The 24913-nt window shown below is 52.0% G+C and overlaps 5 protein-coding genes across 5 annotated transcripts; 3 read left to right on the top strand and 2 right to left on the bottom strand.

The window, feature by feature from the left end:
* Positions 1 to 4719: 4719 nt before the first annotated feature.
* Positions 4720 to 13014, bottom strand: BDP81DRAFT_164759 (ubiquitin carboxyl-terminal hydrolase). The gene is made up of 10 exons (XM_060582086.1): positions 12164 to 13014; positions 11947 to 12112; positions 9188 to 11891; positions 8776 to 9133; positions 8424 to 8727; positions 8156 to 8372; positions 7995 to 8104; positions 7728 to 7936; positions 4938 to 7673; positions 4720 to 4886 (listed from the first exon to the last, which is right to left on the bottom strand). The coding sequence occupies exons 1-10, from the start codon at positions 12870 to 12872 to the stop codon at positions 4777 to 4779; spliced, it is 7623 nt and encodes a 2540-aa protein (XP_060449130.1). The 5' UTR covers positions 12873 to 13014; the 3' UTR covers positions 4720 to 4776.
* A 3210-nt stretch (positions 13015 to 16224) lies between these two features.
* Positions 16225 to 17097, top strand: BDP81DRAFT_312499 (uncharacterized protein; the record flags this gene model as incomplete). The annotated part of the gene is made up of 3 exons (XM_060583810.1): positions 16225 to 16289; positions 16345 to 16395; positions 16479 to 17097. 3 exons carry the CDS (start codon positions 16225 to 16227, stop codon positions 17095 to 17097), a joined length of 735 nt encoding a protein of 244 aa, XP_060449129.1.
* Positions 17098 to 19603: 2506 nt separating this feature from the next.
* BDP81DRAFT_420217 (uncharacterized protein) lies at positions 19604 to 20610 on the top strand. The gene has a single exon (XM_060589828.1). The coding sequence runs from the start codon at positions 19872 to 19874 to the stop codon at positions 20229 to 20231; it is 360 nt and encodes a 119-aa protein (XP_060449128.1). The 5' UTR covers positions 19604 to 19871; the 3' UTR covers positions 20232 to 20610.
* A 383-nt stretch (positions 20611 to 20993) lies between these two features.
* BDP81DRAFT_391208 (nucleolar complex-associated protein) lies at positions 20994 to 23105 on the bottom strand (the record flags this gene model as incomplete). The annotated part of the gene is made up of 1 exon (XM_060587520.1): positions 20994 to 23105. The coding sequence occupies one exon, from the start codon at positions 23103 to 23105 to the stop codon at positions 20994 to 20996; it is 2112 nt and encodes a 703-aa protein (XP_060449127.1).
* Positions 23106 to 23548: 443 nt separating this feature from the next.
* On the top strand, positions 23549 to 24277 carry BDP81DRAFT_312382 (60S ribosome subunit biogenesis protein NIP7; the record flags this gene model as incomplete). Its single annotated transcript, XM_060583798.1, has 3 exons — positions 23549 to 23774; positions 23865 to 23953; positions 24023 to 24277. 3 exons carry the CDS (start codon positions 23549 to 23551, stop codon positions 24275 to 24277), a joined length of 570 nt encoding a protein of 189 aa, XP_060449126.1.
* Between the last annotated feature and the right edge of the window lie 636 nt (positions 24278 to 24913).

Below are 24913 nucleotides of genomic sequence, written 5' to 3'. Positions count from 1 at the left end.
ATCCTAAAACTAGTACTCTATAATATAAGAAATAAATATTTATATCTCAAATAAATATAAAGGCTACAGATGTTTTATAAATATATTTAGACTTAGTGATTTTCCACGATTTTAATAATATATCTATAATTTATAAATACAGGTACTATAGAAGTTACGTGCTTAAGAAGTTATATAGTAATAAGAGGCTCAATTGAAGTACGTATCTACTGAGATATAACGCTTTGTACGCACGTACAGCCCGTATGTAAACACGCTTTACATATATATGTTAAAGCGCCGACAAGCATATATGCCCGTATAAACTTAATAATAAATGCTTGAACTTAAGCATCACATGTGATCACAAATAATTACATATAATTATATATAATATTTATATATTATATATAGACTATACTTTCCCATCATATCATAGAATAATCATCAATACAATCGATTCTCTGATTATCCTAACTCGTACCTCAACTTATTTACCTTTTCCCTTTTTGCCTATCTCTAACCTCTTAGTGTAAGAATGACTTTATCTTTATAAATATAAATTGGTATTATGGTTATTAAGATTTTTCGCGTTAAAGGTTTAAATGGTTTGGACATAAGTATGTTTAGAAAAAAACGTCCGGCTGACTGATAAACTACGTTAGCGTATATACCCTAGTTAAATACAGTATTATTTTTTTAAAACTCTATTATTATTTTTAAGTAATTAGACTTTAAATAATAATAATAATATATATATATATATATTATGTACTTAGTAGGTCATATAATTATATATAAAGTTATTTTGGTATTGTGCCGGAACCCCTTGCCTGTTTTTTAGACCCCCCTGTAAACTGGCAACCTATGATTCCTATCCCATCTCAAGGATCCCATGGTGCCAGGTGGATCTTTTGCTTGAACCTTGCGCGGGCCCGCCGTTCTCGCCAGCGTCGCAAAAATAGATTACTGCGTGGCGTGGCGTGGCATGGCACCGTATGGCGTTTCTTTCTCTTCTCTTCACCCAACGCTGCGGTGAGGCCAGCCAGCCAGCTGCTGGGTGGAATAAGGGTGGAGGTATGGACCGTTTCCAATGTGGGAGCCGGCGATGGCGAACTCGTGGGAGGCGTGGCCGCCAGTAACGGCGAACTCCTTTGTTCTTGTGGAACATGAGAACAAAGAGGGGGGGCATTTCGACGTTCGTCAGGGTAAACGAGGGTCGCTTACGAGGATCGCCAACGACGAAAGAACGTTGAACAAAAAACTACTTGGGTAAAGCGGGTTCCCTTTTCCAAACAATAGCACAACAATCTTCAAACTCTGGCGGAACCAAAGTACATCATCACATACTTTCCTTCTTTCTTCTTGACTTTGCTTTAGTCCGAACGATTTGGGACAACTGGGGGTGGCCAAAAGAGGGAAATCGCTAGTGCGGCGAGCGGGAAGTAAATTATTTTTTCTGGCCGTTATGCCAAGATGCCTCAATGGAGGTGGGGTTGTGTTGGCTTTGGCTCAATTTACTTGAAGGTTGGCCGTGACAGAACCTCAACAACGTCAGGTACCTGAGTAGGGCCACGGGAAAATTATCAGACCCGAGGGAACGCAGATTGACATAGCATCGAGTAATACATCGATCAATTCAATTTACCCCAGGAAAACAAACCTTTTGCGGTGACAACGTCTCGTCTCGAGATGCCGCTCGAGATAAATTGCCGCCCCTCTGACTCTCTCCACCTTTTACCACATTGTCGGGCTTGTAACGAAACTTGGCAGTTGATCAATCTCACGGCCAGTCATCGAGATTGCAACGATGGAGGGAAAAAAGAAGAGACGAGTTGCATACAGATAGAGTACTCTGCAGGGGGAAAAAAAGGAGTGAGAGAGTCATTGACGAGGGCAACTGGAAACGGGGCCAAGGCGCTTGGCGTGTTGCGCTCTTGTCCGTCGCCCGTTTGGAAGCAATTCTTGTCGAAGATACAATGTGGAACTACCAACTTGACCAGAAAGGTGTATCAACAAAACAACGCCGAAGAAAAGCCAAGGGGACAATATATAATTCTGAATTACCCGAGTCGATAACAGGCAGAAAAAAAAGAAGGTTTCCCTCGAATCCGTCGCAAAAGCCACAACTCCTCACCTTGGCTCTTTTTCACCACCTCGTGACATTGTCATCTCAACTTCACTCCATCATCCCATACCGCGCGATCGAGATGAAGACTAATTCCATCACTATCCTAATCCTCGTGCACACACTCTACACAATTATCGTCTTCTCTTTCTCTTTCGCCGCGGTATTGTTGTTCTTGGCTCAAACAGCCCGCCAAGATCTTGTCAGTCAGACAACTCACCCGTCCCATCGTATCGAGAAAACGAACCTCCAACTACCTTACTCACCTTACCTTACCTTCTCTCGACACCACCACCCACCGGCAGCTTTCCCCGCGACTGCGCCTCGCCTTCATCCGAAGTTCTTAGTCAGTGATACACAACAACCAGCTTCTCTTCTTTGAACTGCGCTGCTAATTCCCTCCCAATGGTGTGGTACACCAAAACTCTGAAGCACGTCACTTCAACACACCCTCCCCCCCTTCAGTTCATGCACAAAGAACAAAATTAAGGTAAATAAACCGAGTGAGCCGAGCCTCATCCCATCATCTTCCCATTTGATAGCAACCACACGAAACCGTCAAACAACCCGCCAAAACCTGCTTTTTTCTTTCTTCCCGCTTTCCTGCTCATCAACTGTCGCCCGCGTCATTCACCCCTCCTCCCCGATTTCTCACGAACATCACCAACTTTGTTTCGCCCAGCCAAACACCCGCCAAGGCAAATTTCTCTCTACCCCGCGACCGCATCGTCGATTTCACAACTCACCAGCACCACATTCCCAAGAAACCCCCTCATCCTCTCACCCGACAAAACCAGACGGGCATTACGAGGTTACTCACATCCCACCCATACTTCCCAAACTCCCACAAATGCCGACGGTCCCGCCAAGCACCGCCCCGAAACCCACCGTCCCCCCCGCTCCGGAACCTAGCAAGCTCGCCGGTCCCCGATGAGCCCCGATACCGACGAGCTTCCAAAGTCCAGACTACCTTAGTCCACTGAAGCCCCTCCCCAAAATCTCGCTTTCTCATACACCGTAAACGTCATTCATCATCCCATGAACAAAACATCGGATGGCAACCCCCCTCCTCGTAAACCAAGATTCTCGTAAACCACATCGCCCGTAACCGCGGCCATAACCCCAACTAGCAACAAGTTGTGCCCCCCCCCTCCGACCCCCTTCCAAGAAAACCTCATCGTACCTTACATCGCCAAGATCCCGGCACTTATTCCATCTCGACCTAAAATCGCAACCGCTCCTCCATCCACTTCTGTAAAATCATCCTCGCTCCGCTAACCCGAAATGTCCTCCTCCTCCACCGGCTTCGCTTCTTCACCTTTCGTGCGGGCCGCTTGACCTGCGACCTGCGCGACCTTGCAGCGCTCAGCCAAACGACAAACGAGAAACATCACATCCATCTCTCCATGTCATCATCAGAGTCTAATTCCGGCCTTCAGCCGCACGTCATGAAATCATCCCCGCAGCGCTTTCTAGCTCTCTATCTCACCCCCCAAAACCCCCGTAGCCAATCGCTAAACCTCTACTCATCAACTCCCATAAACGCCGGTTTCTCACCTTATCATCCCCCCAAATCCTCGCAACATCTAACCCCATGATCCATCCGCACCCCAGATATGACAATGTAAACTCCTCTATTTTCAGAGCAGGAAAAAAGCTTCCCTTCTCCAAGAATATTCGTAGATCTCTCCACGTGCCCACTCGGCAAGCGTGCTGAGCAACTCCTGTCCCTCACCAATGGAATCCAATGCAGACTTTCATTATCTGCAAGTAGGCACGATACCCCCGGTCCGGGACTCCTCACTTGCCCCCCCATGTCCCCTCCCCCTCTTTGGCCCGGCGGCTACGAGGGAGCCACAAATGCCACCGTGACCCAATCCATCCTCCCGTCACCGTCACTTTAAACTCCTTTAAGCCGCTTGATAAAAACTAATATTGGAACCTTTCGTTGCATCATCACTATATTGACCGCTCATCATCGCATTACCTGATCCTATATCCACTCACTCGCAAAAGCCGCCGGGTGCTACTTGATCACCGCTGTTCCCTTAATTTGCTTTGACTAGGCAACTGTGCCAAAAATAATTCCTAGACTTGATATCTCTCTATGAGACCCGCTGCGAGGGTCTTGCTGATAACGCTGATCTCGGAATCAAGACACAGCTGTGGCTCTATCACACACTCCTTCGCAATCTCCGCGTCCGCCTAGTCATACGTCCAATAAAAAGACCCAGTTTACAGCAATTCGTCAAAGGCCATGTATGAACCGGACCATGATACCCTGTCCCTTCGGCCGTTACTGCCCATCTGCTGGACATGGAAAACTTTTACCCTTCCCTGGGTCCTCGAACGCCTACACGCCATGTAAATGCAAGAAGCTTCCGCTGTCCCTGTATAGCGCTCTGCTCTGTGTTGCTAATTTCAGAACCCGTCCCTCGTCTCCTAGACGCCATACGCGGTTGGCCTGTTTCCTACCACGTCGCACCAGAGTTATGTTCACAAGTAATGTCGTAGTCATTCAATTCGTCAGAGTCGCCGGCGGTTATCGTCACTGAAGATCTGACTCTGGAAGGTCGCCAGCCGCCTGCATGCTGATGTCTGCAATGCTTTCCAGCTGCTCAGAGGATCCGCACGAATTCTCCCAGTCTTGACGGCCGTTCAGTCAGCCGTCACGGTTCTGAACCGAGGGTGTCCGAATCACTGTAGAGTCCTGGAGACATACCGGAACCCTCATCCTCCAATTCTTCAACCGTCATGCGGCGCAATGGCTCAAGGACAGCTAGCATCATGTGTTAGCAGTAACTCCGTCATCGAACACCTGATTACTTACAGTGGTAGAGGTTTTGGTACTCTGCGAAGGTAATGAGGCGATCATTTTCGAGCCCCAGGTCGACCCCAAAGAAAGGTTCGCACTTGGCAATAATGGCCTGTAGGTGTTCGGTGGAATGCTTTGCCACCTGTGCACGCCGCTTGACAAAGTACTCTTGAAGGTATACCAGGCAGCTCATGGCAAGTTTTCGTGCCGTTGCGTTCATAGCAACCGCCAAATTTTCGTGTTCGTCGTCGAGCAAGTCATGGTTTTCGAACCACATATAGAGAAGACCTTCCGTCCCCTGTCGCACATCTGCGTCATAGTAGCCCAACAGAGGAGGTGCCCACATAGGGATAGACTCGACGTATTGAGGATACCGCATGGCTCGAATCTCCTCTTCTTCGTTCTGTAGACTCACAAAGGCAAGCCGGAAGAATTCTAGAAAGGCCTGCCCGTCCGTATTTTGCATTTGCAGTGCCCTGCACTGAAAAGCTATGGTGCGAAAGAGGGCCTGGACATTGGCTGTGTTTCTGCTCTCTTGTGAGTATATCGCAGCTGCCTTAATGTAGGGCGCGTTGGGATACTGAACCGCGCCGCCAGATATCGTGTTTCTGAGTAGTGTGAAGATCCTGTTATCCATGTCGTGGCCCAGGTGTATGATCCTTTTGATGATCGATGCTGTGTAAGTAGGCTCCTGGTCGATATCGATCAGCTTTTTGACAAAAGTACTGCCTGCGTCCTGTTTCCACTCGTGGTTTAAGATGTTGATCTCTTCAGGGGCCCATGACATTTTCGGCGCCTGATGCTCCATGTAAATGTCTAATCGCATCTCGGCACTTTCCACGATTGTGTGAACGTCGATGACATCCTCCAGAGCGCCCATGAAGTGGTCGATTAGCTGGATGATCATTTCGTAAGATGTTGAGCGCGTATTGCTGATACGACGAATGACATTCGTAAGCATTCGAGCGTAGTTGCCGGGAAGGTCCATGTTGGCATCAGCAAAGACAATGCGTAACACCCTGTAGAACCAATTTTCCGCCATGAGCACAGCAGTTTCCAATGTGCCCAATTGCGCAAAAGCTAGGATAGTTTGGAAAACTTCAGGCCATGACCTGATATTAGCGTGGAAGTTGTTCCATAGCGCCTCGAGCAGCTGAACGCACTGCATCATGACAGGATCTTCGACCAGCTCGTCCTGTGATAGTCCCCACATCTCTGGCCTAGAGGTTTTGATCTGCCGCAAGGCTGTGAGGAAGAGGCTGCCAATCGAGTATCTGATGGCGGGGTCTGGGTTTCTCTGCAAAAGTTGTCGAAATGCCTCGTGCCTCTCCTGGAAGTAGTCGAAAAAGTCCAAGGCGCACCTTGCACAATTGACGATGGCATGCTCAATCTCATCTCGATATTCCTCAAAGTCGGGGAGGTCTTTGGTTCGGGATGCAACTTGATCAAAATGACCAAGAAACATGTGCATCGCACGCTGCTCAATGAGGTGCGTGTCAGAACAGTGCCCACCGTTTCGCATCATGGCATGTTGGAACATCCGGAGAACGAATTTCGAGTGGTTTGGGTCGTAGAGGCAGTGTCGTCGTAGGAGGATTGTATTCTCCCCATCTATGTGGTCGACGACTTCGAGCGGGACCTCGACCTTCAGCGGGATCGAGATAGATTGGCCTTGCAACTTCTCTTGCTCTGCTTTCAATACCGAAGACCGTTGGTAGAAAAGCATGTATGCGCTGTACGTCTTGTCATAAGCTATGCCGGTTTCCAGAGATCCATCCGTGCCACCAAAGGTCGACTCTTCCATTTTGGCTGGATCCCAAGGCGTAACAAGGTCGTCATTGAACTCGAACCACGCCTCCGAGGAGGCCGCAGTTGGTCTCTCCCGGATGTATGAGTAGTAATGACCGGATTCTGCCGTACCAGCGTGAACGAGCACACCGACTAACTCGAACATGTCCTCTTCGCCAGGCTCGGAAGGAGAGTCAAGGTGCCCAACGGTGTATGGCCGCATGTCAATTTTGGTGGGGAACGAAAAGTAATCGTTGATCTTACTTCTCATCAGAGTTCGCAGGTTGAAGTCGAACCGTTTGAGGTGGAAAATCAGATTATCCGGAATGTCCTTCAAACAAGCCCTCTTCACTGCGTCTACATGTCGGTCGCAGCTTGAGCATTTATACTTGTTGTCTCCTTCCATGATCTCACCGTCGACATAAGCCTGAAGACTATCTTGGAGCGTGCTTTTGCCCTTGATGTCGCACTGGATCGCCGAAAATGGCTCTAGCCGATCAGAAACGTGTTCGCATTCCTTTGAGCGAACTTGCTGTACGAGCTGGCCGCCGTAGAAGGATCTTAGCGTTTTCCTGTCCTCTGCCGTCGAAAGCTGTCCTTCCCAGCGATCGAAGAGCAGGTTGTAGAATTCATCCACATCCATTTGGTTGTGAACGTCGATGACTGTCTCTTCATATGTCTTGATAGATCCGACAAGCAGGCTAGGATCGATGAATTTTCGAGAGCTCTCCTGCATAAAAGCGAAGAGTTTGCGCGTTTCTCTGAGCAAACCGTGGGTATTGGATTGGACTGGTACGCGAGCGTTCATCATGAAACGACGGAAGCCTGTATTCATGAAGAGCTGTGTGAAGAGCGAGTTCAGATAGCAAGTGTTGGACAGATTGCGGAGGCCAGCGTAGCCACAAGGAGCCCGCACGGCAGACATCCTGTCGAATGAGGGTTGCAGTTCGTAGAGATATGGATCTGTGCTTCTGCATAAGCGGCGCGCCTCAGCGGTGATGGGATGGGTGAGCAAACCGTTTTCAAACTCATCGAAAGGAACCAGGGATTCAAGGGCTCCGAGTAAAACAAAGAACTCGACTTCTCGATCGCGTACTAGGTCAAAGATGATCTCGGCGAGGATTCCTCTAGTGCTGGTCGACAGGAGAACACTTCGGATCGAACTCAAGCTGTGCTGCCGTGGTTGTGGAAACAGGTGTTTCCAGAACAGCTTTCGGCCAAGGTCTCTGCGTTGATAGTCAGTATCAATGCCGAGTGTTGCACGGTACCTTATAGTTCACTTACGCTGGAAGGCCGCTTTCCAAGTCCACATCCGATCCCTCGTTAAGGCAACTCTGGATAAGCTTCACTAGACCATTGGCCACAGCATCTTCAATTCCGACTTGCCCGAGTCGCTTGACATGGTCAGCACATTTATCCAAACGGGTCCTACCACCGCTGCTTACTTCGGTAGAATCGTGCTCCAGCAGGAGCCTGCCACAGTCGCTGGCCAACACAGGAATATCCACAACGGCAGCTTCATCGAATGCCATCTCACGTAGCAGCGCAAGTGACAGATCAAACACCTGCTGGCACTGTTTGGGAGATTTTGCTGCTCTAAGTATCAGTCGGTGCAACATTGGCCATAGGAATGCGCAGAACGAATTGGTATTCGTGTTGGACCTGTTGAATGTGTTAGAGCTTGGTAGATACTCTCCGGCATGCGACACGTACTCGTAGGGGGTGATCACTCTCTCTTCCAACAGCTTGGCAATATTTGCACGAATTGCATCTGAAGGTTCATCGAGAAGCAAGCTTCCCATCAACTCTTCGAGATCAGGTAACGCCTTCAGAGACATCCAGAAGGCAGAGTCGACAGCTGCGCTTCGAAGAATGGCCGAAAACGTCGATGCGATGAGGGAAATCAAGCCGTTGTGGTTGGGGGCAGACACCGCTGACCGGAGAATCTCGACGAGGCGGTCTGCAGGCGCCATAGCCACCGGCTTGGGCCGTACATCAAGCTCGTCGATGTCGGGATCTGCTGCGATATTAGATAGTCCATGTTTAAAAGGCCTCCGCAACTCACCTCTAAAAGTCAGTCCGTAGACATTCATCAAGTTGTACGTCAGACGATTCTGGAGAGCTCCAGAGGCACAGTCGCCAAGGATCTCACGATCGGAGATTGCCGCCACAACCAGCGCCCTCACCCTGACAAGCGCGTCTAGATACGCGTCAACATCTGCATCAACGGTATCGGCAAGTGTCGCCATAGCCTCATTCAATCGACGACCAGCAGCTCCAATGTACTCCGTCATGGCGTACAGGGCATATAGGGACTTGAAAGGCTGGCCCGATGGGAAAACTTGTCGATATGAGGCATCCGGCGAATCGAAGGTAGCCAACATGTGTGTATCGGCAGGCAATCCGGTGAGAAACGTATGCATCTGTGACTGGATTAGCTCATTGAAAAGCCAGGCCTCGACGATCAAAATACATACCTCTGTGGCAATGGCCTCTTTCATACTCAGATAGTCCCAAAGCTGCTCAAAGTGGCCCAGGATTTCTATTTCCAAGAGGGAGGCACCTGGCTTGATTCTAGACGCCATGGCTGTACCGTTCTCCTCCCGTTTGACCAGGATGAGACCATCGTGGATCTTCAACTCTTCGAGAGACCGACATACGTCATTTTCGTTGGGTGCAAATGGGTGGCCGCGGTAGTAGATCCGGTAGTTATCGAAGCCAGTTGCTTGCCTAATACTCGCTAAGAGGGAGGCAGCTGTATTCTGTCGTCCGACTTCGAGAGGAAAGATGTCTGTCTGCTTGTTCCCATCAAAGGACTGGACTTTGAGCTCAGCTGACTCTCCTTCGGTCATACTCGGTGAGCCAGGTGTTAAGGCGCGCAGATCGGGAGCAGAGAAGTGGGCCTTGGCCTGGTGAGCTTTCATGAAATGGCGCAGCACCGCAAGGGATCGGCTGAAACTTCGCTCTTGCTCAAGAGTCTGCTCCTCGGTTGATATGATGGCCATGGACTCATCATCGTCGCTAGGCTTACTGCCGTCGAAAGCCTCCAACCGTTTCGCAGCGTCTAGCATCTGCTCAAGGCATCGATTTACGAGACCTAGGTGAACCTGGCAAGCTCTGTGATGAGGGTATGCCAAGATAGACTTACTATCGACATAAATATCACCCACGAGCGTCTGAATGGCAGCATCCACGAACGCCAGGTCATTGGCTACCATTACTCCATCTTCAGCGTCAAGAATCATGCGCCAAAGCTGTTCGACTCCGCTCTGCGCAAGACTCTCGACGTCGTCGAGTATGATGTCATTGATGTCATTGACGCGGGGAAGAACAGCGTTTCTGACAAATTCCAATGCTCCTCCGCAGAGACAATCGCGGGGAAGATTCGGTAGATAGTCGCTGAAGCAGACTGATAGAAAAGGGTTACCAAATGCCGTTTTAGGGATGGAATTCAAGATCTTCCAGCCGTCGTCCCGATCGTCTTGACTCGCTGCACCATGGCCTACAAGCATATCCCAAAGGCGTGGACCCAAGTCTGATGTGACTGTTGACGGCTCGTGAGCCAGGATGTTGGCAATGAGATCCCTTCGAGGATGGTTGATTACTCCGCCGAGGGTTCTCCTGATGCCAGTCTGTTTCCCTCGCTCAATCGCATGCTCAAGCTCGGCAATAAGCAATGAAGTCAAATTATGGTCTGTCGTCAAGGTTCGTAGCTCAGGCACCACAGCAGGCCGTAATGCCATTGAGAGGCATGACAGAGTGCCCAGTGTCGTGGGTGTCTTTGCAGTGATGTCTTTGATGCAGTCGAGGTAGATCTCTTTCCGGACTTCGGGTTCGATGCCGTCTCTTACTAGTTCTCTGAACTTGGTCATTGCAAACTGATGAACGTCTGGGTAAGCAACGACCGAGTCCGAGACATAGATCGAGGATTCTCGTAAAAGCCGGATGCAGATGCTCAACGGCAGCACACTCTGCGACTCGCCCGCAAATTGGGTTTTGTTCTGAAGAGTCTTCAGGCTTTGGTCGCAAAGTCCCCGTAGAGATGTGGTGAAATTCTCGATGGGCAAGGTTTGCAACTTCTCGCACAGGTAATGCAGCTCCTCCTCGTGGAACAAGTTTGTGATTCCCGTTGTCATGCGAATCAATGCCTCTGAAACTCGGGGGTCTTGAGCAGTTGTGATAGTCTGCCATAGCAGATCGGTTTGCTCGCTACGGTAAAGGCGAGTAACGACCAGGAACCCGACGATATTACCGCTCTCGACTGTGATTTCGGGATGACATGTTGGTCCCAAGATGTAGTCGACTAGCTTGGTTCGAAGGAGGTACTCGGCCACGTAGTTCAAAAACTGCTTGCACTCCTCATCTTCATGGTCGGTATTATACCTTTTCCAGCAAGTAACCAGGTCATGGCACATGTTCGACGCTGCCAGCACACGCAACTGCATCTGACTCGACGTGATGAGCTTTCCGTATATTCCAAGTCGCCATTCCAGCGAAATGGCCTCTGGGATGAACTTGGGGGGCAACTCAGGATGCTTTTGCTGGTACGCTTTCAGACGCTCTGTGGCCAGCTTATGTTCCACATTTAAGCAGATTTTGGAAATCTCCGAAAGCGACTGGATGAGATTTGTTGTCGTCTCGTTTGATAGCTGAGTTACCTTATTTTCGATCGTCGCGGAAAAGGCGCCCGAAGCTAGGTTGTACAGCAGGTGACCGTCTGCCACTCTGACTTTCGCCATCTCTAGGCTTCGAGGCGAAGCTTCTGGGTGGATACCCTGAACAACCTTTTGAAGGATATGAGCTGCAACGTTGCATATCGGTGCGAGTACGTCCATCAAATGTTGATATCTCGACGCATTGCTCAGGTGCATCTGAGCTAGCTTGATCAGTCCTTTGATACCACCAATTCCTGCCTGGAAAGTACTCAGCATATCGGTGCTGAGCAGCTCTTCGTCAGGTATTTGTCCATTCTGAGCCCGACTACTTTCTCTCTTGGCGAAAGACGTCAAGGGTTGCAAAAAGCGAAATAGAAGAAAATCTGGTTGACGCCGCTCGTCGCCTGGAGACGTCTGGAAAGCCTGGGCTGTGATGAAATCGAATTCGACAAAATGGGCGGTCATCCTGGCATAGGCGTGAAAGAACTGGCCAATGGTTTGCCGGGTTTCCAGTGGAATCGGATGTCTGAAGAAAATGTGTGAGCAAGTGATCATTTCAAACAAAAGAGCGTAGTACTAACTTTCTGGTTGCCAACGCCCAGGCGATTTCGGGAAACATGTGCCAAAAGGTGTGATAAGCCACTTGAGACTCGTAGGCGATTCTACCACCAACTACGCCAACGTATTTAACGTATGAGACCATCCAGGCATACAGAGACTCTAGCACAGCTTCTTCCGGGGGTGCTTCTGCAACTCAGTTAGAACGGCACGTGCTTTTTTGAGCTGCAGAACACTTACGCGAACCAAGGTACTGAACTAGCTTCGAGACAGTATCAGGAAGTGACTCGTGGGCCTCATGGTACGGGAAGTCGGGGGTCGGGTCGAAGGACGCAGCATCCTCACGAATGATGCTGACATCTTCGTCGTACGGAGCATCCTGATCATCGTCGGTTATTGCAACCACCTCGACCTCGGGGCTCTGTGGGCTTGACGATGAAGAAGGTGGGGTATCTGTGATCTCGATAGGAGCTTGCGCCATGTCGACTTCATCCAAGCCCTCAACGCTCTTCTTCACACCTTCTGAAGCTTCAGTCGGCTGGTCTGGTAGGGTCCGGGGTGTCGGCGAGACAGGAGAGGAGGAGACAGGGTCGGGCTGAGTGGTATTACGTAGGTTTATCGTGACCCGGCTAGAGGAAGGTTCGGTCGGAGGTTCTCGAGCTGTCGACTGCCGCTCCGGTGTTTGCGGGGTAGAGGGATGTGTGTCTATCTTCATGGCGGAGTCTTGTGTGGCGGCTTCGTCGGGATGGTTTGCAGCTGGTGAGCTCGAGGTACCGGTGCTCAGTTTTGTGCTGTCGACGGAGAGGCTCCGGGAGCCACCAGACATGGACGTTCGGCGTCGTTTCCTAGAAGAATCGTCGCCGTCGGTGAAGGGGTTCGGTCTCGTTGAGCTAGGCTCTGAAGAGACCGCGCGATCTGGTGCTTCCGAGGATCCTGTTGGTAGGTCCATCTGGTTGGTGCAATGAAGTATTGCAGCGCGGGTCCTGGAGCTCCAGAGACGTCACTCGGGCGCGAGAGACGACTCGGTAGCAGCTGATCAAAATTAGCATGTGGGTTCTTTTGCCGGCTGGTAGTGATGATTGGGACCGCGATTGAGGTATGTTGGCGCAGTGATGATGGGGGGGGGTTTCTTCTTGGAGGAGTGGATAAAAGATGGGCAATCAGGCTGCAGCAGCTTGATCCCTCAAGGTGAAATGGAGAGAGGTAAGGTGGAAAAAGTCTGGGAGGTCGGCGCTAAGATGTCAAGGTGAGGGTGACAGTGACGATAGCAACGTGCAGGCTGAGGTCTAACGCAGCAGGAACGTCAAATGGAAAGCACACGGCGTGTCCAGGGTGGGCTTTTTTGGGGAGAGAGCAGGGGTTGCACATCGGTCCTTTCGGGTGCTTAAAAAGAGACGCGGTGCAGGCGTGGCGGACGTGAATCCACTAGAGCTCAGAGCTTTGGAGGGGGAGGGGGGGGAACTCGTCTGTTTTGGAGACGAGTGGATTGGGGGGGAAGAGAGATGAGGTAATGACGGGAGAAAGAAGGCAGAGAGGTAGGTACCTGTTTGGGTGCTTGATTTGTATGAGCAAGGCAGGTTACTTTTGTTGGTGGTCGTCGTCGTCGTGGTTGTCCGTGGGTGGTGGGAGTGTTGGTAGTGACAGTTCCCGTCGGCGAGAAGCTTTGAGCTTCCAGTATACCTATCTTAAGTCGCTTTCCTAGATAAGGTACCTAGCAAGATGTGCATCTACGGTGACTTGACCATGTACCTCAAGGAACCGGGCTAAAGGTGCCAGGGCGATGGGTAATGTAGGTGAAAGATGCCCGTGGGTGAAAAGAGCTGGGTTGGCTCTAGGTAAGGTATGAGGGAGTCTGAAGAGAGGTGTTAGATGAAGATTGGTGGATGTCTGTCTGTCTGCCTTTACAGAATTTTTCTCCTTACGTGACAGACCAAAAGCATACCTACCTCTCTCTGGGTTTCTCTGGCTTACCTAGGACAGCACCCGCCGGTCAGAATGGTTGAAGATGAGGTGCTGGCAGAAGCTTTTGGACGATAAGGTCCTCGAGATGATAGGTGCGGGGTGGGGTGCTGGTGCAATGTGATGTCTTTGGTGTGGCTCAAGCTCAAGGAGCATCCGGATAGGTAGGTACGGTACGGTAGTCAAGGTACCGAGGTACCTGAGGCACCAGAGGCGAAAGTGAAAATGGTAGTGGAGACGACCAGAAGTGACGGGATCTTCCAGAAGTGAGGTACTGGGTACCTTGCAAGTTATACGTCAACCTCTCGCGACACAAGGTGACGGCGACATGAAGCAGCCTTTTTACCATCACCTTGTCTTGAATTAAAATATTTCAGCTGTCAAAGCCGTCCCTTCTTTTTCTTCAAAGAGCATTAACATGCTTGAGGTACTCTCACCAGACGAGGAGCGGCCAGCTTTGCTTAGGTAATGGGACGATGCAACAATTGGTCCACAGTTTGTGGCTGATTGGCGCGAGCTGCCTTGCTTCAACTTGCAGATTATTGTCCGTACCTAAGGTACCTGACTCAAGGTACACAAATACCAGACAGGACAAGAATGAGATGCTAGTAATAAGCAGCTGTCAATTGTTTGAGAGACTTCCTTCCTCGTCTCTTCCTAAAGGTAGGGAGGGGGCTCAATCTTTCATTCACGAAATGCATCCAGCTTAAGGAAGGAATGGCCATGCTCGCAACGCAAGACAAAAAAGACGAGGCATTGTTATTGATCAATGCATCCAGGTACCTGGCCCGGTGGAAAGGACGTTGACAGTGGGGCATCTTGCCAAGGAAATACCAGCGTCCAAACGCGACTTTCAGGTGATTGTGCTCGTATCACCAACTTGGGCCTGAGCCCTGGAACTGCACCAAAGGATTGGCCGAGGATTGTCATCATCACTCTCTAGCATCAACTGATCAAAGTTAGCAAATCCATCTTACTTGACATTATCAAGTTACCCAGACGAAGTCTCGGGCCGCAGCGTCTTGAGTACCGACGTCGCTAGAAGAGCACGAGGCAGAGGTTCCTGATTCTCGACAGAGAGTAAGGTACTTCTTTGGGTGAGAGGTGACCCTGGATGGGCAGCTTGGTTCACGGGCTGCTCATAAGGTAGCAGGCAGCAACCCAAAGCTATGCTCCTCCAGGTTCTAATCTAATCCCACCCATGCGGGTATCTCTACGACATCAGCCGGGTTCCCAGCTTGCTATTACCTTACTTCGGCGACCTTGGGTGCTCCCGTCCCATGGCAGGCAGCGTAACCCTCCGACCCGGCCCGGAGCGATGCCAGATTCGAGTCGTCTGGTATGCTCTCTCTTGCAGTCCAGTCTCATATTGGAATCGGCCAGATGACACATGGAAAACTTCCGTCACTTTGGTCACAATTCAACGTAGCATTCGGCCTCTCGGCGACCCTTGCGCGTCCCGGCTCGCAGCTGTCTGTCCGTGCTCCCCGAGGGGTTTGGAGCTCATGCGGGGCCGGTACCTAGCCTCCTAGCGGCCCATGTCCATGTAAACTCGCCTCAACGACCCCAACGTCGACGTTCAGCCGACTGCCGCATAGACATCATTGGGACCAGGTGCCTCAGAGAGCTCAAAGAGGGTATTCGAAGGCCCCGAGTCAAGAACCGACCTCTATCACCACTTGCCAGCCGTCCACCAAGCTACTGACCCGATTCATCATCACCCTCCAACTTCAAAGTTGAAGCTTTCGATGCCCGTTCATCTGTTTCCTAGTCTGATAATCCATCATGTGGCGCTAGTGCCACCTCGCTTATCTGTCTATCGGCCGCTAAGGCCAATTAGTCCCACTGCTGTTTCCGACTGACGAGTTTTATTTTTGTCTTTATTTCTTTTCTTTGGGCAACGACTCACAAGTGCTGGCATCGATCCTTGCGGCTGTGTATCTTGGTCCCCAGCTGCCAAGTACGTGCTGCTATCATTACTGTGACTGAGGCTGTAATGCCAAGTTTCTCTCGATTATCCGCTGTCTTCCATAAGCATCGACCAGGCCTTACGGGCTAATACACATTCAAGATTTGAGCTTCTCGAGCACCAGCCACCCAACTCCAACTTCCAAGTCTTAGTTTGCGACCCCCTGAACTACTTCCAGTGGACCATCAAATCCAACGTCTCTCAATTGCAACCGAGATTCTTCCCTAGCCGCCATCAATCATCTCCATTCGCCTCCTTCGTCTGGCAACTCACCTTCTGGAGCACGGTTCTTAGGTCGCTATTGGCTCGAGTCCTTGACTTACATTTCAGAAGATCAACAGTGACGTTTAGTCACGCCACACAAGACACAGAAATGGCAAACCAACTGCGGAAGAAGTTGGTGTATTCGGTTGACACGCCATTCTCAACAGTACAATGGTTGGATAGCCTTTGGCGGATCTGTTCAAGTACTCGCATTGCTCACATATCATAGGCCTGAAGTCATCTTTGAAGATCAAGATGCCATTTTGGAACTACTCTGCAGGTATATCTTACGTTCCCAAGCCAGTTAATGCTCGATCTACCAGCACGCGTCTACGATGGAATCAAAACTAACCAGATATGCAGTCTATTGATGCCCCTGGGCCAACATCGCCAAAGGCACATCCAACCTTCAGAAGGTAAACGGGCCGCCAAACGGAAGAGAAAGGAAGAGGGAGCTGCCGGCAAGGAACCTGAGAAAGCCGAACGCCCACCACTGCCAGAAATCGCCTCTTTCGTCGACGTTGGGCTGGCAAGTATCACTCGCAACCTCGAAAGACTCGCATCGACACAGCAAGGCTCAGAAAAAGACACCAAAGGATCCAACGCTGCGGCAGTTCCCCCTGCTCCATACGCCCTCATTTTCGTGGCCCGCTCCGGCCAGTCATCGGCCTTCAATTGTCAACTCCCCCAGATGGTCGCCGTTGCTTCTAATGCCACTGCACCTGCGCCCGCGACAAGACTGGTCGGATACTCCAAGCCATGTGCCGAGAAACTCAGCGCTGCGGTCGGTATCCCGAGGGTCTCATCGATTGGGATCCGGGTCGGCGCTCCGATGTCGAAGGCGCTGGTCGACTACGTCCAGAAGCACGTCTCGCCTGTCAGCGTCGCTTGGTTGGACGAGGCAAAAGATGCTGTCTACCGTTCTACACAGCTGAAGGTGGAAGAAAAGATGTTACCGGCCAAGAAGAGCGGCAAGGCGTGAGATGTCGGAAACGCCGATTTTCAACTCGACTTGAGAGCATTCTTGCAGAGAAATAGAGATGGAGATGAGATACCCCCAACCTGCCTACCAACGCAAGTCGACCTGACGATGTGAATTCCGAGACGTTTCCATATTTTGCCACACTGACTTGGCTTTTACTTGAAGGTATGCATACACTGGATATTCTGACTAAAAGGGGGGACCGTCTGTCAGTTTATGTGCTTCCCCCACTACACCCATGGCACTGAACAGGAAGGGCAACCCTCACAACCTGGAATGTGAGAGAAGACTGTCTTGTACAGGTACTTCAGAATTGAAATGGCCTTCCTGCTCAATGCCTTGACCAGATGAATTCTTCTTCTTCTTCAACATGAACCTCAGCTGACGAGTGCCAGGTAAGGCGGATATCCAACAAAGAGCTTCAAGGTTTCTCTCTTTTCATTGTTTCTCCCGCAGCCATGTTCTTGACCTTCACGCATGGTAGCTAGCCAAGCCTCCATGCGTGAATCAACAGCCTCATGACAGAGGGGAAGTAGCATCCTTCAAAGTCATCTCGTGATGATTCTTCCATCGTCCCAACTACTCCCTCCGTCTCATGTACCTGCAGTCCCTACCTACCGTCCTAAATACTCATTCCATCCCAATGTCTTTTGCCGTCCCATTTTCCTCTTTACCTCGAGCCGGGGTGAATCCATTTTGTTTACTCTCCTTTTTTCTTCAGTGTCATAAGTCTCCAGAGCATCCCACCTGTGCTTGCCTTTTGACTCCTTGATTTTCTCCCAAGCTCCTACCTTCCTCGAAGACCACCTGCTTCAGCAACCCTACGCTCCCATTTTTTCCAGGGCGGAAAGATACGCTTTCCTTCCTTCGTCAACCACTGGGTCAAATTCTTTCTCTACATCTCATGACGAGACAGTCTGGTGTCTTCCCACTTGACTGACCCTGCCCACTCAGCGCTCACGCCAATTTTACCTATCCAAGTTCCTATCCAGTCCATCTCGGTTTCCCACCTTGGGCGCCGTCTCCAGCCAACATCTACGTTGACGCTGCAGGTAGCAGAACACTGACGGACAAGCTTTCTCCTTCCAGCAATTGAGAAAGGCAGTCTACATAAGTAAGGTCAGTACTACACATTCTCTTCCTTGCTCCTTGCAGAGATTTATCTACTGGATTGGGGCATTTCTCTCTGAAGGCATCGTCCCAAAGATGATGAGCTTGGATTTTCTAGCGCCTCTGCTTTTCTGTCGATCTCTATGCCTTGCCCGTTTATGAGACAGGATGCCAAAGCCTCAACTTCGACGCTTTCCACATCTTCCACATTTTTGGAATGCTTCTGCACAATTGGCCGACAGATATTTCAGGCTATGACCAGTTACAAGGAAAAGTTCGATATTAATCAAATCACTAGACATTTATCAGACAAGGTTCCGGAATATCAACCTCGCAAGTCTAGAGAGAGCGTGCCGCCAAGATGTTTGCCAACATGGACCCCAAGAAGCAGGCTGAACAGATGGCAGCAGCAAGACTTCTTGCCTCGGAGTTCAGTAAAGCCAAGGGAAGCGGTGGTGGTGGCCGCGGCCGCGGAGGCATGAACAATGGCGGCAGTAGCAGCCGGCCGGGCGGCGTCGGAAGAGCAGCCATATCTACTCGTTATGATGCTCATCCGGTTCAAATGAGTAAGTTGACTTCTCGAGAGTCTATCGTGCAATTTGCTAATCCTCGCAGACCGTCCTACGCCCGCCTCCTCGCGTTCTATCTTCACGCAGGCTGAGGTGAACCGAGCCAGAGTCCCACCTTCCGCCGTCACTCGCGTGGATCCCGCTCTCGCGGGTTGGTTGACAGGCTCGAACACTCCTCAGGCTAGCCCCGCGACGCCTGCGACGCCTGCGACGCCCGCTGCGCCCACGATGCCCACGATGTCAAAGACGCCTGCGATGCCCGCGAACACGATTCCTGCTCACTCTGACGCTCCGAAAGGAATCGATAAGGGTCTCGCCAGCTGGCTCACGCCCGCGCCTAGCCTGGTTGCCGCCTCCCCCAAGGAGACTTCGACCAGCCGTCCCTCTTCAAGCGTACTTCTCACCAAGACTGATGGTCCCGAGACATCAGGAGACGCCGCTGTCGGCAATGTCAAAGCCATCTCTCAGTCCATCGCTCTGCCGCCTTCTCTAAAGAAAGATGCTGGTGCTCCTCCTGAGACGACCGTCCATTCGAAGCCCAGTGGCTTGGGAAAGAGCCTGCGGGTCGCTCACGAGGCAAAGGTCATCAAGGAGCAGAACAATTCCAACTTGAATGCCCGAGCTTCCGCTCTTCTTGCCGAAGACATTGGGTCGGCCACACAGTCGCAGTCTAACTACAATGGACAGGCTTCTCGTCTTCTTGAGAGAGTTGACAACGAGCAAGATGCTGAAATCTCCGCCGCGAAGACTGAGGCCTCTGCTGTTGAACCAGAGCCAAAGTTTGGCACTGTCGAATGGGCTCTGGCGCAACTTAACCGCGGTCTGGAGCTTCCTGGATTCGATGCCTTCCACGCTCAGAAGGCTCAGGAATCCAGAAACAAGCCCGGCGTTGTGTCCATCACCGATGCTCACTCTGGAAGTATTAACAACACTGAATCCGTCATTCAGAGACAGGAGACTACCAACGAGGAGAAGGCGGCGGAGCCGCTGACTGAGGGATCCGACTGCAAATGCCCGAAGAGAAGCCACCCTATTATTGGCTTGGCGGCTTCTTGCTACAACACGGATTCTGACGGCGACCATGACCTCGTTCGCATGCAAGCTGCATCGGATGCAGTGAAGAACAAATTCGCCGTCAACGTTGTCCTCCACGAGCACTCGAACCCGGACTGCCCCAAGCTGCTTCGGGCAGCTGCCAAATTCCCCCTTCACTTCGGCGCCAGCCCTGCCGTTGTGGATGGCCCCGACGATCATCTCCAGGTCATCCGATGGAAAGATTCGAACGGCTTATCCGGTCCCTCGATCAGCGTGCCTGTTCGGAAGATCAACTCGTCTGGTCCTCAGAACAACTTGGCTGGCCCTTCGCACAACTCGTCCGGTCCTCCTCTGGCTGGTGCTCCAGTCCCACAGCCGACTATCCGCCGCAGAGGCATCAACGACTCGATGTGGGCCTAAGTCGTTCTCGAGATGAATTCATTACCGTCACCGAGTCTAGAATGCTTGAATTATCGCGCCTATACGATTGGGCAATGACTTGAAAACTTTGGAGGGGTCACTGCGCTGACACGAACCGGACTCGATAAGGATAGGCGAACTTCCGCAGCCATATCCTCAGATTGTTGAAGTTATGACAACATATCTGATTTCTTTCAGCACTCTTTAATGTTGCCCTATACTGGCAAAACCTTGAGTAGCTACGGACAAGGGGTAACGAGGATGCCACTCAGCATCGGCGTCAGGAAATGGCGGGGATTCGACGAGACAGAGAGGGTTGACATGATGAAGAATGGTTGACTTTGATATTGGCTTTGGGGGTCTCTCGACTTGGGGAGGCGGAACGAGATATCTCGTACAGAAGCACTGTCATGCTTTTGGAGGTATTAGGTTGTCCGCTGCCCAGGTCACTTTGCTCAGGAACGATACCTCACAGGCAGTTTAGGTAGAAAGTCAATCCACAGTTTCTCAAAACTCTATAAATGCCAGGGCTCGATACAACATGGGACATATCAGCACTGCTAAAGTAGGTATCATGATCAATCTGAAGATGGCTTCTTTGGTCATGGGCAGTGTATGTAATATGTACGTGGTCTCTAAATGCCAAAGCCCGCAACACCCAAAAAAAAAAAAAAAAAAGGGCAACCCCCCTTTTCACTTTTTCCCATTTCTTCCCAACTCCTTTTAAAATTTGTTCGACTCAACTGCCCCTCATTCTCATCATCATGCGCTATTAATCTCCTTCTCTAATAACTTGACACCCTCCCTAACCTTGGGCGAAAAGTGCCTCCGTAGCAGCTCGCCCTCCCACACCGTCGTGGCAAACGGGTTGCTGCCCTCGACGCTGTCGCTGAGGGCATTGTAGTTGCCGTCGCCCTTGCGCTCCTCGGTGCACCACAGCGCGGCAATCTTCTTGCCGTGGGTGTGTCCGACGTCCTGCATGAGCGCCAGCGCCGCCTGCGCCGACTTGTCGGGCATGTGCAGCGCCGCGGACATGATTTGCTTGCTAAACGCCGCGAGGCGCAGGGGCGGGACGGAGCGGATCTGGTAGGCGGGCAGGAGGACGGCCGTGAGGCAGCGCAGGAGGAGGACGGTGGTGGTCTGCAGGTTGACGCGGTTGTCGCGCGTGGCGGCGGCCTGGGCGGGGCGGATGTGGAGGGATTTGGAGGTGAGTTCGAGGTCCGGGTTGAGGGAGAGGGAGGGGAGGGAGGTGAAGAGGTGGGTTACGAAGTGGGAGAGGTCGAGGTGCAGTGCGGAGCGGGAGTTGTGTGCGTCTTGGCCTGCGAGGAGGGCGAAGGCTGTGACTGTGCAGAGGAGGGCTTCGCGGCTCGTGTTGCGGGATGCGCCGCCGAGGTCGTCGTCATCGTCGCCTTCTTCGTCTTGGTTCTCTTCGTCGTCGTCGTCGTCATCGCGGTTGTTGCCTTCCGCGTCCTCTTGGGCGTGGCGGATGAGATCTTTGAGAGCTTCGAGAAGATCGCCAAAGAAGTCCTGGTTGATGAGGTGGGCGTACTTGGCCAGGCCCTCGAGCACGGCGCCCATGAGCCACGGCACGCGCATCTTGAGAATGCGGAAGTAGGAGACGAAGACAAGCTTCAGCGTCTCGGACTGCATGCGCTCGCGCTCCTCGTGGCTGACGAGGGCGTCGGCCTGTTCCATGTCCTTCTGGATGGCCCTCTGCTCCTTGAGCATCTTACGCTCCTTCTTGGTGCGGAACTCCTTTTTGAAGTTCTTGCGCGACTGCGGTGGCGGGGCACTCGGGTCGCGCTCGCGGTCGACGCGGTCCTGCGAGGCTTTACCCGCGAACTCGGAGAGCAGGCGCAGGTGGAGGAAGAGGTTCAGCACGGTCTCGTCGACGGCAAAGTTGCGAGCCTTCATCATCTTGGTGAGCAGGGAAGCGGCCTCCATGGAAGGGCGGCCCTCCTCGTCGTCGACAAAGAGCGTCTCGAGCGCGCGGCGGCACTTGTGGAAGTCGGCGTCGATCTTGCGCTTGGAGAGCTTGCTGACGAGGATCTTGAGGAGGTCGTTGCGGAAGTTGAAGTGCGGGACGGCGTTGACGAGCGTGCAGGCGCACGAGATGGCGACGCTCGAGATGCTCTGCCCTGTTTTCCGCGTGGTCGGTATGTCGGCCTTTGCCCACTTCGCGAGCTCCTTCACGTAGCCTTGGTACCCGGAGACGAGGGCCTGCTCAAAGGCGCGCAGCTTCCGGACCTCCTTGGAGAGCTTCTCTACGGGGGCGTCTTCGGCGACGGGCCGGATGCGGTAGCCCGGGATAACGTCCTTGTAGACGGCGAGCTGGGTGGCCAGCGTGAGCTTCTGGATGGCCGGGATCCGCGACTGGCCAATCTTCGCAATGGCCTTGAAGGCCGCGACGTTCTCCTCCGGGTCCTCGTTCAGTGCCATTGCGATCTTGGCGAGCTCTTCCTTGGCCTGGTGGATTTGGACGGGCTCAGGCAGGTCCGACTCCTCCTCTTCTTTCCTGCGATCCTGACGCAGCCTTTCGGCGCCCGCCTCGGCGGTGGCCTCCTCGTCCTCGCGGCCCTCGAGCCACTCGCCGTCGCTCCCAACAACCGAGTCGGCATCGTCGTTGTTGTCGTCGCCTTGTAGAGACCGGTACTGCTCGAGGCGGCCGTCGGCCGTCTTGATGGGCAGGCGGGTGCTCTCCTTCTTATCCTTCTTTCCCTTTCGCGGGCGGTTCTCGTAGTCCTGCTCCAGGTTCCAGCTGGCGGCGTTCTTGAAGAAAGACTTTTGGATCTTCTTGGATGACTTGCTGGTGTGGTCATTCTCGTCTTCGGGCGGCGGCGTGAGCCTACGACGTTTTGAAGCTCTGGAGGACATTGTGGATGATGGTTTGTCTGAAAGGCCAATCGGCAGGGAGAGGAACCTCGAAGAAAGTTTGGGCGGTGGTGTCCGGCTTCGTTGGTCTTCAAGATGTTCTCGTCCTCGCTGAATGGAAGATTTCTCGATGCACGGTGGGATTGAATGGGGGACCCTAGGACCGCCAACAGCGGGAAGAGGGACCATCGAGAACTTTTTAGTGGAGGTTTTGGCCATTGGACCAATGGAAACCCCGGAACACCCTCAGACCGCCCGAAATTTTTTGGGTTTCTGCCGCTACTCCAACCTTTTTCGCATCGCGATGCACCTGGCATCCCACCTTTCGGTAACGGCACATTCGACTGTGAAAGTTCTCGTCCAAGAAAGCTCGCCGAGTCCTCAACACAAGTCCGCAGACACCGAACCGAACACATTCGAAGTCAAACAATACCACAGATCCCAAGATGCGTCCCCTCACAGAAAAAGAGACCGAGACCCTCTTCAACAAGCTGGCCAGCTACATGGGAAGCTCGCTGAAGAACCTCATCGCCCCGCTCGACAACGGCCCCGAGCCCGATCGTTACGTCTTTCGCATGATCCGCGACCGTGTCTACTACGTGCGCCTCTCCGTTGCGAACCTGGCGACCAGCATCGCTCGCGATAAGCTCCTCAGCATCGGCATCTGCCTCGGTATGTTCCTCGCGCGCAAAGCCAACCCAACCTCTCATCAACTCTCTGCGTACACATGGACTAATGACCACTCCCTGTTGCGCAATATAGGAAAGTTCACAAAGACTGGCAAGTTCCGCCTGCACATCACCGCCCTCCCGGTCCTCGGCGAGCACGCAAGATACAAGATTTGGGTCAAGGTATGTCATATTCGTTCTCGAGTTCAAGCATGGATAGTGGAACAGATATGCTAACCGGGCAACCTTCAGCCCAACGGAGAAATGCCCTTCCTGTACGGTGGAAACATCGTAAAGGCCCACGTCGGCCGCTGGTCCGACGACTGCCCCGAGCACCAGGGCGTCATCGTCTACGCCATGGACGACAAGCCCCTCGGCTTCGGCGTCACCGCCCGCTCCACGGCCGAGGCGCGCCGTCTCGATCCCACTGGTGTTGTTTGCTTCAGACAATCTGACGCCGGCGAGTACCTGCGCGACGAAGATACCCTCTTTGCGACGAACAGTTAGATGGGTCTGTCTGGCTGTAAGAGAATTGGAGAGGAGGGGCGGGAGGGTCATGGGAGGTAATGGCTGTGGTGGTGGCGGTGCTGCTGCTCTTAACACCCTCTAGGTTTTCATGTTTGGCACATTTGGAACGGCGTTTTGGGTTCACCAAAAAAGAGAGAGCTTGAAGAACGGTCGGGGCATTTTTCACACGGCGTTTTACTGTGATTGTTGGTCATGGGCAATTTTTGATCGTTTTACTTTGAGGAGAAGAATGCGCAGTTAGATGTTGGTGTTGGCTTAGGGCTCTTCACGACGGAAATCTGCGAAGACTCGCTGTCTGAAATACTGCGAAATTTCATCTACTGCCAGATCAGGTATCTTCTCATGAGGTCCAGAGAAAATCGAGGGATCGAAGGTGTGATTGCTCCATAGTGACCTTAAGATCATTATCACCAGCAGTATCGGCTGGTCTATTGACCCTTACCAGGCAGCCGCTTGAAGTCGGATTCGAAAACATGGGTTTGAGCCATGAGTGTGTCTCTCTCACGAGAGGCATGTACATTTGGGTTTGATGGCGGAGACTGCTTTAGAGTTGGCTCGCCGCTGCGATTCTGCCTTTGCAATGTTCACCACCTCAAGCCAGTAGCCAGATGCCAA

This window comes from Colletotrichum phormii (assembly GCF_030913505.1).
Source record: "Colletotrichum phormii strain CBS 102054 chromosome Unknown BDP81scaffold_4, whole genome shotgun sequence".
NCBI classification, from domain to species: Eukaryota; Fungi; Ascomycota; class Sordariomycetes; order Glomerellales; family Glomerellaceae; genus Colletotrichum; species Colletotrichum phormii.
The sequence above is the reverse complement of the archived record's forward strand: the minus strand, read 5'-3'. Positions and strand labels throughout refer to the sequence as shown.

Bases quoted from the DNA above. Each gene is read 5' to 3' on its own strand.
- BDP81DRAFT_164759 (XM_060582086.1), bottom strand. From the start codon at position 12,872: ATGGACCTACCAACAGGATCCTCGGAAGCACCAGATCGCGCGGTCTCT. The intron at 8,728-8,775 runs GTGAGTTGCGGA...ATATCGCAGCAG, and splicing joins CTACGGACTGACTTTTAGAG to ATCCCGACATCGACGAGCTT. The intron at 7,937-7,994 runs GTAAGTGAACTA...CTATCAACGCAG, and splicing joins TTGGAAAGCGGCCTTCCAGC to AGACCTTGGCCGAAAGCTGT.
- BDP81DRAFT_420217 (XM_060589828.1), top strand. From the start codon at position 19,872: ATGCAAGCTGCATCGGATGCAGTGAAGAACAAATTCGCCGTCAACGTT.